Source organism: Adiantum capillus-veneris, chromosome 25 (assembly GCF_014529385.1).
Source record: "Adiantum capillus-veneris isolate H3 chromosome 25, ASM1452938v2, whole genome shotgun sequence".
In the NCBI taxonomy this organism is placed as follows: domain Eukaryota; kingdom Viridiplantae; phylum Streptophyta; class Polypodiopsida; order Polypodiales; family Pteridaceae; genus Adiantum; species Adiantum capillus-veneris.
This window is the reverse complement of record NC_140955.1, coordinates 562501-578063: the sequence shown is the minus strand read 5'-3', so window position 1 is coordinate 578063 and position 15563 is coordinate 562501. Positions and strand designations below refer to the sequence as shown.

The 15563-nt window shown below is 47.2% G+C and overlaps 1 protein-coding gene across 2 annotated transcripts in view; it reads left to right on the top strand.

Moving 5' to 3' along the window:
• Window positions 1–12559, top strand: part of LOC147424304 (uncharacterized) — a 101410-nt gene extending 88851 nt beyond the window's left edge. Inside the window, exons 1-2 of one of the 2 annotated variants that reach the window (XM_086500826.1) lie at window positions 6265–6692; window positions 10037–12559. In XM_086500826.1, the coding sequence (XP_086356952.1) occupies window positions 6587–6692; window positions 10037–11847 (1917 nt within the window). In that variant the 5' untranslated portion in view covers window positions 6265–6586 and the 3' untranslated portion in view covers window positions 11848–12559. Of the gene's footprint in view, window positions 1–6264; window positions 6693–10036 lie in introns of those variants that run through there. The other variant, XM_086500825.1, reaches the window with a different exon arrangement.
• The last annotated feature ends 3004 nt before the right edge of the window (window positions 12560–15563 follow it).

The window sequence follows — 15563 nt, the reverse complement described above, 5'->3', positions numbered from 1 at the left end:
AATGACACAACCACAGATGCCCACCACTCAGATCCTATGAAAACAGCACTCTGCCACCTGCGGGGCCTCTACTGCAACTCGCTGTAAGCGTCCCTTAACCTGTAACTCGAAAAACAGGGAGGGTACAGTCTTTGAGTAAGCCCGAACTGAGATGAGAACCTCCAGTCGCGTGAAGGCTCCCATCCATGTGGGCGCTGCTGGCTCGAGAGGTGTGAGCCACTCAGCTGGTACTGCCTCTGAGATGTCCTGGCACATGCTCTGCACCCCTCTTATGCCCTGTAGCTGAAAGCCCTGCAGCTCCTCTGACAAGCCTGAAAACTGTAACCAATCACCTAAAGAGCATGTTGAACCCGCTGCCATGGGACCCCAGGAAACATGAGGCCGACTACCAACCAAGTGGCCTCTCTGAATGCTAACCATGGGGTTTCAAACAAGGGGCTGTCTCAGGCGCTCCTCCGTGCAAGTGGGCTGACGCTGCTCCAGGCCTCGCCGCAGATGCTCCCAAGATCGAAGCAAACTCACATCGAAGCGGTCCTCCAGTCTCCTGCTCAAGCCAACTCTGCGCATCTCTGTGAAGATCCATCTGGTCGAAGGTTGCCAAGGGCCTCCAGCCTGAGGCACCCTAGCCCGAAGCCGTCGTAGCAAGAACTCCTACCAGGGCTCCTCACCTGGAACAAGTCCTTTGACTATGAACTTCCCAAGAAGGGCTCTGCTCTGCTGTGCTGGGTCTATGATCCCAAGCCCTCCTTGTGAACAAGGAAGAGTGGTGACTTGCCAAGCCACTTTGGCCCGGGCTATGTGAGTGTCACGTCCGGACCAAAGGAAGTTCCTGATCAGCCTCTCTACCTGGCTGATACAAGAACTCGAGAAGATCTAGCAAGAAGTGATGTACCACATAGTCGCCAACAACGCCTGGTTGGCCACTACAACCCTGTTAGCCAAAGAAAGTCGTGCGGAGCTCCAATGTTACAAACTTCCTCTTGATAGACAGGAGGAGGGGAGCAATCTGCTGCTCAGGAGACAAGTCCAAACCAACCTGATAGCCCAAGTAATGAACTGCAGTCCCTGGGGGAATCCACCTGAAACCCTCACTTGGCATCCAATCCGGCACAGGAGCACTACCAACCGAGAAAGCCACTATCTTTCTCCAGTTGATCAGTGCGTCGGATGCACAACAAAAGGTCTCAAGAGCCTGCTCACACTTGTGAAGGCTGACCACATCGTCTAATGCGGCTCTCACACAGATGATGCTCCTGTAGTGTAAGGAGATTAATCTCTCCTCCCACAAGGCAACACTGAAGCTCCTGACGCAATCGACCCCTCTGACGCTAAAACTGGGGCCCACCTAATTCCTTCACGTTCCATGAGAGGATCCTCATGGGGAGCAAGAGAGAACAGATGCTTCTGCAACAGCTAAACGTGCTATCTTCGAGGCTGGCTTGGATGGGGAGTAATCTGCATGTGAGCGTCCTCTAGATAGGCGTGACTACAAAGAGTGCCTGGGCCAAGCCCAAGTAGACCGAGCCGTGCGTAAAGCAACCTCCTCTGTCCAGGAGTCCTCATGAATGTGTACATAGCATGGCGGGCAATGTGTATCAGCAAAGAAGTGAACCACAATGAGTCTACATCCTGTTGCATCTGGAGGGGTCACAACAAACTTGGCCAATGGCCACAGAGTCTGAAGCATGTCTGTAACTCCTAGGTCTCCCATGTGGTGAGAGAACTCTAGGGCTTGTGTCTGGAGCCACTCCAACGCTGAGTCGAGAGTCCACTCAGTCTGGTCCCTGCCATAAAGGGGAAAAGAGAAGCCAACCGCTGAGTCCAAGGCCTCTATCCCCCTAGCTGTAAGGAACAGAACATGAACCTTGAAGCAGGTTGCCTCATGGTCTGCTGAGGAGTCGTCGAGAAAGCGTGTAAAGTCGTAGTCAAAGAAGTCCCATCGGTGCCGATCGAAGCTCGTCAGACCACGAGGGATTGTTGCGAAGAGAGACGTCTGTACTTGTAGAGGGGGTCGCAAGAAAGGCTGTCCCTCTCTCGCCAAGCGACTCGTGGCAAAGGCGTTGCCAAGAGATCTCCTAGCAGCCGGGGATGGCCCTGCCCCCTGTGTCAACTGTGGAACTGGAGCAAGGCCGCGGGAGTAGGAGGCGGGGCTGTCGAGGGTGAAGCTGAGGTGAGGGCTAGAGCAGGGACCTCGTCCTGCTCAAGAGGACCGAGTTGGTTCCCTGTGGGAACCCACTGCTGCTGGGCAGGCGCCTGAGGACCACCCTGAGTGCTAGGCTGTCGCTGTGGCCCTTGCCGTCATCGACCATGAACCTGCTGCCATCCCTTCTCCGCTGGAGCCCCAGGCTCCGAGGGTGGCTCTGCCTGTGTGCTCTGTGTCTCTGCCTGTGGGCTCTGTGTCTCTGCCTGTGGGGCTGCTGGCCAGCCCTTGCAGGTTGGGGCTGGGCCTGTGGTGTAGGTCGGGGCCTCCTCCGTGGACAGGCCTTCGCAAGATGACCCATCTGTTGACAAATGAAGCACTGATTTAGGAGGCCCGAATACTACACGCTCTTTCTAAACCAACCTTCACTCACCCAAGGAAGTAGGATGACCTTCGGGAGAGTGTGAGTATCCCTAACCAGAACGCGAATTGAGGGAATGCCGGCCGCCTTGGCAGCTTCTGAGGTTGCCATGCGAGGTGTCTCCAGGACAGTTCCAATCACTGAGCCTATCCTGGACAAAAGTGGTAGGTGCTCCCTCAGGAAAGCAGACGGAGATGGAAATGTCTGCCTCCTCTACCAAAACATCTGAAGGAGGGTCAAAACCATGTCTCCATTGTCGAAAGTGGGCTCGAACTACTCGGATGGTCAAAGGGCTCATGGCGATGACCTTGGACGCCATCTCGGAGGTCTCAAACTCGATCTGGTAGTAGCGGCGTCTGAGGATTTGAACGTCCAAGATCTTGCCCACCTCTGCGAGAAGGCGTGCGTGGAGAAGATCACGCAGCTCTCCTCTGCTAGGTCTGGTGCCAAGAATCTTGTAGATGACGGAAGTCGCCTGCAGGCGCTCTACCTCTGCGGCTAGGCTAGCTTGCTTTGTCGTTGAAAGGGCAAGTCGAATGGTGGGTCAGCGGGGTCGGGCGAGGGGACTTCATTGGAGTTCCTCTATGGCGGAGCATGAGCCTCCATCTGGGTCTGCTGCTGTGAAGAAAAGGCGGAGAAACGTCGATGAAGAGGGAAACTCCTACGGAACCGAGCACGTCAAGGATGTTGGCGAGGCTCGACAAGCAAGAGTGGTTGAAGGTAGAAAGGAGCAGGAGGGGCAATGGCTAAAGGTAAATTGCTGGAAGGCGGGCCCGACAAAGGGGGGCAGCAGGTGGACAGGGTAGCGGCGGGTGACAGCGGGCGGGCAGCGGACGGAGAGTGGGACGGGTAGCAAGAGGGGGGCTGGCGACGGGCAGCGGGGAAGGGGTGGGCAGCAGGTGTGGCTGGCGAAAGGCAGCGGGCAGGTGGCTAAGGGGAGGCGGCAGGTGTGGCAGCGGGTTGGGCGGACGGCGCAGGGGGCGGCTAGGGGTGCTGCACGCTAGAGGGCAGGCAGGGGGGCTACGCGAGGGTAGTGTGTGTGTGTGTGGGGGGGGGGGCAGCGATGGCGATAGGGGGAGGGGGTGCGAGAAGCAGCAGCGAGCCGCGAAGTTAAAAATTTCATCCAGTAACAACTCTTCTTCTAGAGAGCATTATACATGGGACTCAGACAGGTTTTGTCAAGGGGCTCAGTATCCTTGACAACATCTTTACTTTTTAGGAGGCATCTGCCCTAGCACGTCTCTGCGTTGAGAATCTGGTGATCCTGGTTCTCTTGAGACCTTTTGCTGTGCATCAGGCGCACTGATCAACTGGAGGAAGACAGTGGCTTTCTCGGTTGCCAGTGCTCCGACGCCTGATTGGATGCCAGGTGAGGGTTTCGGATGGATCTCCCAAGGACCGCTATTCGTTACTTGGGCTGTTCAGTTGGCTTGGGCTTGTCTCTTGAGCAACAGATTGCTCCCCTCCTTCTGTCCATCAGGAGGAAGTTGTTACATTGGAGCTCAGTCCGACTTTCTTTGGCAAGCAGAGTTGTAGTGGCCAACCAGGTACTGTTGGCTACTATGTGGTACATTACATCTTGTTGGATCTTTTCGAGCTCTCGCATCAGCCAGGTAGAGAGGCTGATCAGGAATTTTCTTTGGTCAGGGCACGATACTCAGATAGCCCGGGCCAAAGTGGCTTGGCAGGTCATCACTCTACCTTGTTCTCGGGGGTGTTGGGGATCATAGACCTCTCATAGCAAAGCAGAGCCCTCCTTGGGAAGTTTGTTGTTAGAGGACTGCTTCCAGGGGAGGAGCCCTGGAAGGAGTTTTTGCTTCAGCGGCTAAGAGCTAGAGTACCTGAGGCTGGAGGTCCTTGGAGACCTTCCATCAGATGGATTTTCACAGAGATGTGCAGAGTTGGCTTGAACAGGACTAGAGGACCGTTTCGCTGTGAGCCTCCTTCGTTCCTTGGAGCAGTTGGGGAGAGGCCTGGAGCAGCACTAGCCTACTTGCACGGAGGAGCGCCCGAGCCCCTTGTTTGGAACCCCATGGTTAGCACTCAGAGAGGCCACTTGGTTGGTAGTAGGCCTCATTTCTCTTGGGGTCCATAGTAGAGGGTATAACACGCACTTTCGGTGATTGGCTACAGTTCTTAGTTTTGTCAGAGGAGCTTCAGAGCATCCAGCTACACGGCATGAGAGGGGTGCAGAGCATGTGTCAGGACATCATAGAGGCAGTACCTGCTGAGTGGCTTACACCTCTCGAGCCAGCAGCGCCCAAATGGATGGGGGCTTTCACGGGACTGGCGGTCCTCATCGCAGTTCGAGCTTGCTCAGAGTCGATATCCTCCATGTTTTTCGAGCTACAGGGTGGGGTCGGTTACACAGAGTCTCAGTCGAGGCCCTACAAGTTGCAGAGTGTCGTTTTCAGAGGATCAGGGTTGTGGGCATCTGTGGGAGGACTTGTTTTATAGATCCTAACCTAGCAGCTCTTGAGACTGGCCACTGGAGGCTGTGGGCTTGGGAGAGCTGTCCACTGGCACGAGTGCAGTGGGATCCTGGAGAGTGGTTTTGGAGGGACCCTTTCTCCTCAGCCGACCATCCAGGTGTCCCTTTCTTTCAGTATAGTGTTCGACTGGGACGTCACATACTGGCAGCACGGAGAGAGGCTTGCCCTGCTGCAGCACCTCATTGGCAGGAGGAGGGTCTCACAGCTGAGTTCTTATCAGCTTTTTGGGCGAGGTTGTGGGATGCCAGACAACCGCGGCGAGTCACTTTGTTCCAATGGCTGGTAGCACATAGAGCTACAACAGTGGGGAGCTGGCTTGTACATAGTGGTCTCTCGACAGCGTGTGCAGCTTGTGACCATCTTGTGGAGAGTCAGCACCATTGTCTTTGGGACTGTCCTATGGCACAATAGGTTTGGCTTCATGTCCTTCGACTGATGCCAGCTCTTTCCACAGCACCACAGTACACTTGGGGGGCAGCTGCTTGGTCCACTCTCACGGGCCCGGCAGTACAGTTTGAGCTATCCTTCACCACCAGGATGATAGTGATACAGTGGGGTCTACCTACACTCGAGCGTGCTACAAAGCTTACTCCACAGGAGTGGTGGAGTGAGAGAGAGGAGTGTTGGGAGCTCGTCTGCGGCTTGGCACTCTGGTTCATCTGGCAGGCCCGGTGCTTCAGCATCTTTGAGGCTCGCCCTGTACCACCAGCAGAGACAATTCGAGATTTTTGTATAGAGCTAATCCATACTCTGAGGGACAGTTCGAGAGACTCCAGGGCAGTTCCGACCGTATGCAGGAGCGTAGAGAGGCTTTCCTTCGACTCTGGCACCTTGGGCCTTTCTTCACCATAGTCCAGGGTGTGGTCAGATGGCACTACCATCCACTTGCGTGGCTTTTCCCTCCTCCCATCTCCTGATTTAGCCTCATTGTACATATGCTGTTTTTTCATTGGGAGAGTCTCCCCTTGTGATTGTTGTAGCCCTCTCTAGTAGAGGTGGCTGTAGCCCTATGGGCAGTTTCATTAACTAATAGAAGGATTTTTTTCTCGGGAAAAAAAATATATACCGCACAAGATGTTTGAGTTTACAAGTGGATATAGAAAAAGCATTTGACTCCGTGTATTTGGATTTCATAGCAGGTACCATGAAGAAATTGAGTCTTGGTCCTTGAGTGCAAAATGCTGTATATTGGCTGTATGATTGCAGTGTCTCTAAGAGTATGAACTTGCTGAAGCTTGGCCGCTTGGATGATCAGTATGCCAAGGCTGTCCTTTACGTGGGTTATTGTATGCCATTGACTATCATCTTTTGGTAATATATATGGATCACCTGAGTGTGTTAGGTTTCTACCTCCTAGCAAACATTTTTTGGGTGAAGCATATGCTGATGACACTAGGTTTATGCCTCAGAATGACCCTCTGATGTCAAGATGACTAAGAAAGCTTGTGTTCTTTGTGCCTTGCAGCTGGGTTGCCTGTGAATTTTTGTAAGCCAGCTTATTGCCTTGAATGTTAAAGATTGGCATTCTTTTTAATGGCCTTGTCAAATAGTGCCACCTATCAAAAAAGACAGGCATTTGGGGTATTGTCTAGCTTGGACAATTACCTCTTCACAACAAGTGGATTGGGCGCTTCAGAGTGTACGTACAAATTGAATTACTGAAAGCTTTCTATCTGGCCTTGGCATGTGAGAGTGTGCATTGTGCAATTCATTTGATCGCATACATTCAATACGTTTTTCCGTTCCTAGGTACTAACATATGCTCCCAAACACTACACACCACATGCACACACACATGAGCATACATCAACACAAAGTTCATGCTACTGAGTTCTGTCACGACTACGGAGATCAAGGGCAGACTCAACCAAAATGAAGCCTAGCACTAAAAGAAGCATCAAATCGGAAAAACTAGCACAAAAATAAGGTAGTTAATAGGGCATACACACCACAACAGATAGAAAGAATTAGCACACTATCAACTGGTTGTAACTCGGATGAAAGCTTCACAATGTGAAGTCTGCATGCCTACTATATGACGCAGGATTGGAATTAATGGGACACTCCTTTGGATGCGATTTCTGCCCACCATATCTATGCTTCTCTTCTGCAGGACTCTTGGCTGGTTGATCACTGTAATGCGCTTTGGGCTTTACACAAATTCGATCAATGGTAGAGACAGGCTCTTACTGCAATCTGGAAGTCTCGCTTGCCTCTCAAGGAGCGTCTGTTTCTTTGGCGTTGTTTGCTAGGAGTTCTTCTGGTTGGAACTCTCCTTGCGTAGCGTCGCATTAGCTCCTCTTGTGTCAGTTGCTCTGCTATTGATGAGACTGTCAGGGATCTGCTTTGGGATTGTCGTTGCACCAGAGCTTTCCTTCGCCGTGTTTCTACTTGTATGCACCTTCGATTTCCCTCGGCAATTTTCCATGAACGATTCTGGCTTTTTGGCATTCTTCCCCAACGATTTGCCATCTTATTCACATGGGTCAGATTTTGGTCGCTATGGTCTTTGTGGCACCATCGCAATCTCCGTATGTTTCACCGGCATGAGGCAGATCCTTTTCCATTGTTCAAGATTTCGTTGAGGCAATCGTTACATTTTGCCTTTGATATTGGGGACATATCCCTGGAAATCTTGCAACTCTTCTATGTTTGCTTTTAGCGCTTTCACATCGCTGAACACTTTTGTGTTCCGCCCTTTGTATCTGATCTTTTTGATGGGTTTTCCTCGCTTTGAGGTTTCCCATAGGTAAATTAATCAAAATAGATTTACTAAAAAAAGTGTGTGTGTGTGTGTGTGTGTGTGTGTGTGTGTGTGTTTTTGGTTTTGAGCAAAAAGTGGGGCTTGTGAATTTTTGCATTACGTATAAATCAACCATAGGTCCATATACAAGAAATATGGGAAAACCCATGAAAGATATAGAATGAGATCGTGGGGGAAAATCCCATACAAATATATATCCAGGTACAAGATACTCTAATCAGGAACGGGTAATGAAACTGTCTGTTTGTAAAACATCTACACAAATCTGCCAAAAGTGTTGTCCGCATCAGGCAATGTAGCAAAACCACAATGTCTAGTGCTAGCTACCTGATTGATATAAAGTATCCACTATAAGAAACCTCTCGTAGTTGCTTAGAGCAGCCCAGGGACTGTAAAACCCCTGAGCTGTGGCTCCAAAATCATCCGCATCCACCATAACATGTCTGGATGTTGTGCCCCATAAAAGGATCTATGGCACAACCATACTGTAAGAGGCAGAAGAGATTTCGTCCACCACAAATGCCCAGGGAAGGTACCAAGATGCACATCTCTGACCAAGCCAACTTCATCAAGGCTTTACTGAATTGGCTCTCAAACAAATCTGCAAACTGTTTGATATCCATGTAATAGCTGGCCTCGACCATCGTGTGCTCTTGTATGATAACATAGACATCCTCCCTCATCCAATAGATATCCCTATCCGATGTAAAACCTGCTCTTTGATTCTAATCATGGCTGCTCTCTCTGGACCAAGAATGACATGACGTCCTCGTGACGACTGCAGGACAAACATGTCAACACATAGTGGCCCATAGTCCACTCCTCAAAGAAATATTTGAAAATCTCCATGGGCCACAGGAAAGAAATGGGTAGGCAAGATCTTGGATATTGGGACGTTTGTGGTGATGCAAAACCTGTTGAATAGTTTTACTCTGCATCAAAGGAGACTCACTCTCCTGCTCACCCCCAGTAGTGCCTAAGGTACTTGCGATTGGATCTCCAATGAGTCCGAAGGCTGTTGAGCTAGCTTATAATGCGGCACCTCAGGCTGATCCTGAGTTGCCTCCGACTGCTGATCCTCATGCTCTATTTCTCTATCCAGTTGCTGAGGAACATCCTCTCGATCCTGATCTAGTAACCTCTCCTCCAGAGGTCTGTTTGGGGGTTGTTCTTCCTCATCCATCCTTTGTCTCACAATCTGTATGTAAAGAAGCCTATCTACTTGCGTGTCTCTATGTATGATCAATACTGTGCTGCTACTGAGCCCTCTGTTGCTGTTGACTCTGACCCCTCTGTGATGCCATGTAGGACTCTGTTGGGTTGGTTGTGGCTGTGAGTGCCATCCCCTTTTGCGACCAATCCGTCTTTGTTGCCGCCCTCTAGGGAAATCCTTTACGAGATGCCCCATCTCATGACATCTAAAGAGTGTTGACTTTGACGCCTCTGTGATGCCATGTAGGACTCTGTTGGGTCGGTTGTGGCTGTGAGTGCCATCCCCTTTTGCGACCAATCCGTCTTTGTTGCCGCCCTCTAGGGAAGTCCTTTACGAGATGCCCCATCTCATGACATCTAAGGCACTGATTTTGTCTGCCTATAACCACGATCCTCTGCGAGTGTAGCACTTACACCTCTTTCCACTCAAAAGTGATGGTATTTTGAAACTGTGGAAGGGGTGGTATCCACCATAATAGATAGCATTAGATGTCTGGGTTTGTAATGAACGCAAGAAAATCAATCTGTCCCCAAAAATGAGAGGAGTGCGATTGATGACCCTCGAGGCAAGCTCATTGTGCTTGTATGCTTACGAATCTGCAAAATTTGAGCTGCTGGGTTTAATCACTTAGAAATCAGCAATACACAGAGGTAACACGTAGGGGGAGAGTCTGTATGTGTATGTGGCACAATAAAAATACATTCCTTTATTTACAAAACATATGGGAGAAACTTTTGACAACAACTTATAGAGTTGCTGTCAACCCCACATTACCATCAAAGAAGAAGATTGACTTCAAAAAGATGTTCAAGAACTCGAAAAAAGGTGCATTTGGCTGTACGCTTTGGTCGTGCGTGCCGATTTAAGATGTTTAGGGGCTATATAGAATCTCAGTCAGAAAAACCAGTGTCTCAAGTATATGGAAGCATGTGCATATGTATTGTGGCCACCCTTTTGAGTGCATTACTGACAGCGTATCTCGTATTTATTTTCTCTTGGTATGCAGGCAAGCAAGACAGTAGCAATAGGAATAAAAACTCTTCATCCTTTGATTTTGGGAAGGATGAAAACTTAAGACCAGCTGGCAGCTATAATCATGGCAGCATGCATATCATAGCCCTCTGCCGGCAAGGCCGGGTCGAAGAAGGATATGCACATTACAAGGAGATACAAACACGAAATGAGATGCCCAACACAGAGGCGCTCTTAGAAACGGTCAGTGGCCTTGCAAGGTTGGGAAAACTTGATGATGCGATACAAGTGTTTGTTCAAATGGTGGGTACAGGTGGGATGTATAAGAAATCAATCTATGGTGAGCTAATATCCAGCCTCAGCAAGGCTGGCTATGTGGAACAAGCAGAAAAATTCATCAAAGAGTCGGAGCGTCTTGGTCTGAGGTTAAATATGGACATTTTTAAAGTTTTGATAGGTGCCTTGGTCAAAGCTGGGTATGTAAAAGAGGCCCATGAAATGTTTTTGGAGCTCAAGTCCAGAGGGAGAGGTCCCTGCTCCACAATTCTTGACGATCTGATATTTGCTTGGTCTCAAAGTGGAGAAGCTGGCACAGCCTACACATTACTGCGAGAGCTAGTTGCAAATTCAGGACAACTGAGGCCTGAGTTATTTAATTGTGTCATAAAAGGGTTTGCAGTCGAGCGTAGAGCAGATGATGCAATGAAAGTCTTTTTAGAGATGCAAGGTCATGGTGTCCAGCCCAATGTCGTTACGTATAATACGCTGATTGATATGAAGGGTCGGATAAACAATCTTACTGAGGCTTTGATGCTTTATCATGACATGAAGAGTCTGAACATTCAACCCAATCTCATCACGTATTCTACCTTGATAAACCATTCCAGCAGATCCCAGATGGTGGATCAAGCCTATCGGCTTTACAAGGATATGATTGGTTTGCAGATAAAACCCAACCTTATCTTGTACAACACCCTCTTCAAAGCACTTGGAAGATCAGGATACACTGCAGCAGTGTCGGCATTGCTCGGAGAGATGGCGAAGGAAGGTGTTAATCCGGATGCATTTACGTTTTCTACTCTGATCAGCACCCTTGGTAAGGCAAGGAAGGCCAGGGCAGCTAAAGCACTATTTGAGAAGGTGAAGGAGAAGCCTGGGGTGGCCGACGTTGTGACATACACGGCGCTCATCACTGTATTGGGCAGATGTGGGCACGTGCAGACAGCGCTAAAGTATTTGTTGGAGATGAAGCAAAGAGGCATTCAGGCAAATGTGGTCACGTACACGGCTCTGATTGATGCCTTTGCCAGACGAGGTATGACGAAAGGTGGGTATACGATTTTCAAAGATATGGTGCGTGCTGGCTGTGAGCCGAATGCATTTACCTTCAATACATTGATCCATGCATGTGCTAGAGGGGGCGAGTTGGAGATCACAAGGCAATTGCTCAAGGATATGGAAGCAAGGGGGTGTCGGCCGGATCCCTTCACATACAGTGCATTGGTAAATGGGTTTGGCAGGGCCGGTTATGTGGAAGAGGCCCACAAAGTCTTTCTTGATGTGAGGCAACAGCATTGCCAAAGTCTCGACGTAGTAGTGTGGAACTCAATGCTTGCAGCCTTTCTCAAGGCAGGCAAGGTTGATGAGGCTGTGGCAAGTTTTTACGAAATGCAGGACTTTGGCATTGTGCCCACAACTAAAACCTACCGGCTAATACGTTTTGGACTGGAGAACAGTGGACGTGCTGAGGAGGCTGAGAAGATTGAAGGCCTTTATCAGGTAGCTAACCCCACCAGCTCTATTTTAAAAGGAAAGGGAGCTTCCAAGTCTCCAAAAGTCCTATAAAAAGGGAAAATGAATCTAGCTTTTGTGCTGGAATTCAGAAGTGGCAAAACCCTTCCAAAAACTAGAGGAGGTTAGTGTAAAAACCTTGAAATTTAGTGAATTTATTTCTAATTTTTATGGGAAAAAGGCCCCTTATGCCTTGGGCTTCTTAGGAACCCCTCATAATTGTAGCTTTTGAAAGAGAGGCATCATGAACCATCTAAACAGCCGCAGCACATGTTGCAACAAGTGAGCATATGGATGTTAAAAAAATGATGCTAAGGAAGAAAACATTGACTCATACTTCCAAGAAAGATTGGTACCCAAGGAGAGACGGTTTCTTCTATTGTTGACCTTTCCATTCATTCATTATTATTTTATCTTCCATAGAGAAGGACTCTTTGGCAGCAATGATGTTTTCAAGAAAATAGGATAATTGACTCGAAGATTTAGTTTCACAATGTGTGATCTCATGGGAAGAAAACAATGTGGACCTTAGAAATAGAAAACTAGGCCATAGCTCTGGCCTTATTTTGGAGCATATACCAAAAGAATGGATATCGTGCCGCAATGCAAGAATTTTCAATTGTGCATGAAGGTCATGTCTGTATTCAATAATCAATGCATGTAAAATAATTGACATCATGAAGGAACAATATCAACTCTGAACATGTTGTGCGTTGTATGGAGTCACTATTGATATCAATAACATCCATGTGTCATATTCATATTACATACGTTTGTGGAGGTGGGACCCCAACTACCAGGTTATTTTGGGGTGGTCCATCCTTCGCATCATTGAAAATGATGCATGTCCTTTACCGTCCTACTGCAATGTCTTGATTGACAAGAAAGCTACATAAGTTTGTGGAGGTGAAATATATGCACTCGTTTGCTATTGTGGACTTCTATAGGGACCCCAACTACCAAGTTATTTTGGGGCAGTCCATCCTTCGCATCATTGAAAATGATGCATGTTCTTTACTGTCCTACTGCAATGTCTTGATTGACAAGAAAGCAAAGAGATAGTCATTATAACACAATTTTATGTCCTCTTTCTTCCTTCGCTCTAGTTCATTTTTAGACTTCACCCACCCTTCCACCACCTTTGCTACCTTATGGCTCTCAACTTCTTTAAACCGAAGGCATCCTCCCTTTTTCTCTCTCCATACTTCTATATCTAATTTTTCTAGCTTGTCTCTAGCCTTTCTTATTCTATCTATCTTTTCCTAGCTTGTCGAATCAAACATCTCACATTTTCTTTGTGCTCGCACGAGTGCACCTCTAATAATGGGTGTTAATAAAATATCGAAGTTGATAGGGCATGCCAAACAGTACTGTAAAAAGTATTCTACTGATGCTTTAAAAACCTTATTCAAAGTAACATTTCTATGATGTAGAATGTCCCTTATGTTTGTGCGGAATTCAAAGTTTAAAACATAGAACTCGAAGACAGTCTTCCAAATGTTAATTGTTTGCGTAGGCTATTGAACAAAAACATCAAATGCTACATTATGTATGGTTTTTGAAAACATCACTTACATGGCCATTAACCCACTCGGATTGCTTTGCGGTCTAAAAAAAATTACGATGACGTACGCATGTAATGTGGAGGAGCATCCTTGTTTTCTTAAGCACCACATAGAGATGTAGCCTCATACAGATTGTCTACTTCCACATAATGCAAGGCTTCCCACAATGTTCCATTCTGAGGCTAAAGGGTTTGGGCTCCTTACAATGCTATCATGCACACATATGCAACAAGGTACAAAAATGGGGTGTGCACATAGTCAGCTTGAAATTGATGATTTGTAGGCTCAATAGACTTCCACTATTTTTAATCCTTCACTCATTTTTATTTCCAATTTTGTACGGAGGAATGGAGTCGACTTGCTTGATTGGGAATGATCTTTTCAAGGTAAGGATTAGCTTCTTGGTCTAGAAATCCGATCACTTTTCAAGTAGATTTAGCCGCATTCTCTTCTTCGATGAGTTGTGCCATTGTCTAGCGTAGTGGAAGCTCGCCTACAGAGGGAGAGAAGCAAGGAAGACTTAACCTTCCACCGCAAAGAGCTTGAAGGTGCTTTGCCTCATATTCATTGCAAGGAGAGTGAAGGAAATAAACATTCTTTGAATTGATTCAAATGTTCAAGGTTTAATAAAAAGATTAGGGATAAACACTTTGTTAAACTTGGGAAAAAGGCAAAACTCCATTGGTATAATCTATGAAAACATGTTTGAAGTAGACTCAAACTCTACTAGATGCACTTTTTTCTACCGTTATGGCCTTCCACATCAAGGTAGACTAAAGCCACTTGAAAAAATATGTAAAGCTTATCGTGGATAGACCAATGAGGCATTCATGGTTGCACCATAGCCAATAGATAATTAGGAGTAGATTAGAGAGTGAGCTCGACACACAATATAGAATGAAAATAACTTGCTTGATTGATTAGAATTGGAGAGAGATTACAAAGGGGTAAGCATAGTGGCTTATAGGAAAGTGGAAATTAAGGCAAGAGGGATATGCACCACAAATATGAAGGGGCAAGCAGCATGTGAGCTACAATATGCAGCTTGTGGCTTTAAAGTGTAGTATGTGTGCATGGAATAAGAAACATGTGTTAGGGATTTCTAAGTAGGAGGTTGTATCCATGCACATAGGGGTGCATGCAAGTTTGCTTGGCTTTAGGGATTGTTCATGCAGTGAATTTAAGCTAAAAGGCTTCCTCAACAAATGCCCCCTGTAAGTTGAAGCTTACACGAAATGCATTGATTCTTATCAAGGAGTCTACTTAAGGTAACTGCATAAGGCTCATAAGATGAATCCAATGCAAAAGAGTAGATATTACCACCAAACTTTGGGTTTGGGGTAGTATCTAAACCCATTACAATACATCGTCATAGTAAACAATGTTGAAATCCCCTCTATTGCTTCTTCCACAACATTTGCTTTGTCTTTGGAATCTCTAGGATTCTTTGCATTATCTTTGAAGAAACATCGGTTGGGTACATGTCCCTTCTTGTTGCAACGAGGACACACCTTAATGCGCAAGCAAGCTTGTGATTTGTGGTTACTTTTGCCGCAATGTGAGCAATCTTCCCCATTCACAACAAATGCATTATTTTGAGACCTTTTCTTCCTTTAAAAGTGAATTGAATACATCTTTAAGTGCAGGAATGGGATCTTTCTCCTTGAGCATAGTTACAATGTTATCAAAGCTACTTGGTAGGGCTTTGAGAAGGATGGCAATTTTATCCTCATCTGGAACTTGTACCTCAGCATAAACAAGTTGAGTTGAGATACTGAAGTTTGTTGACAAGGCTAGCGACATCATCTTGCTCTTGCATTGTGAGATTGTAAAGTTGAATTTTGAGGTTCATTTTGGAGTGCTTACCTCGAGCACCAAAAAGCCACTCTAGGGTTTTCCAAGCTTGAAGTGTGGATGTAGCATCATCAGTGTGGTGAATGAAATCGTCTTCGAGTGTAGTGATGATGATACTAAGTGCTTGCTCATCTTTGGCTTGTTGTTGGGAATTCAAGGTTCGTATAAAGGGTTCCCCCGAATCGGAAGGCGATTTTACAATGCTCCATTTACCTTTGCAAGGTGTGAAACCCGACACCATTGAACTTATCAATGTTTTTTGTGGACGATGTGTATGTAGGACGGTCTTATCGAGAGAAGCACTGTCTTAACCCTTTACACTTTTGAGAATTCAAAAAGACCACAGAGCTG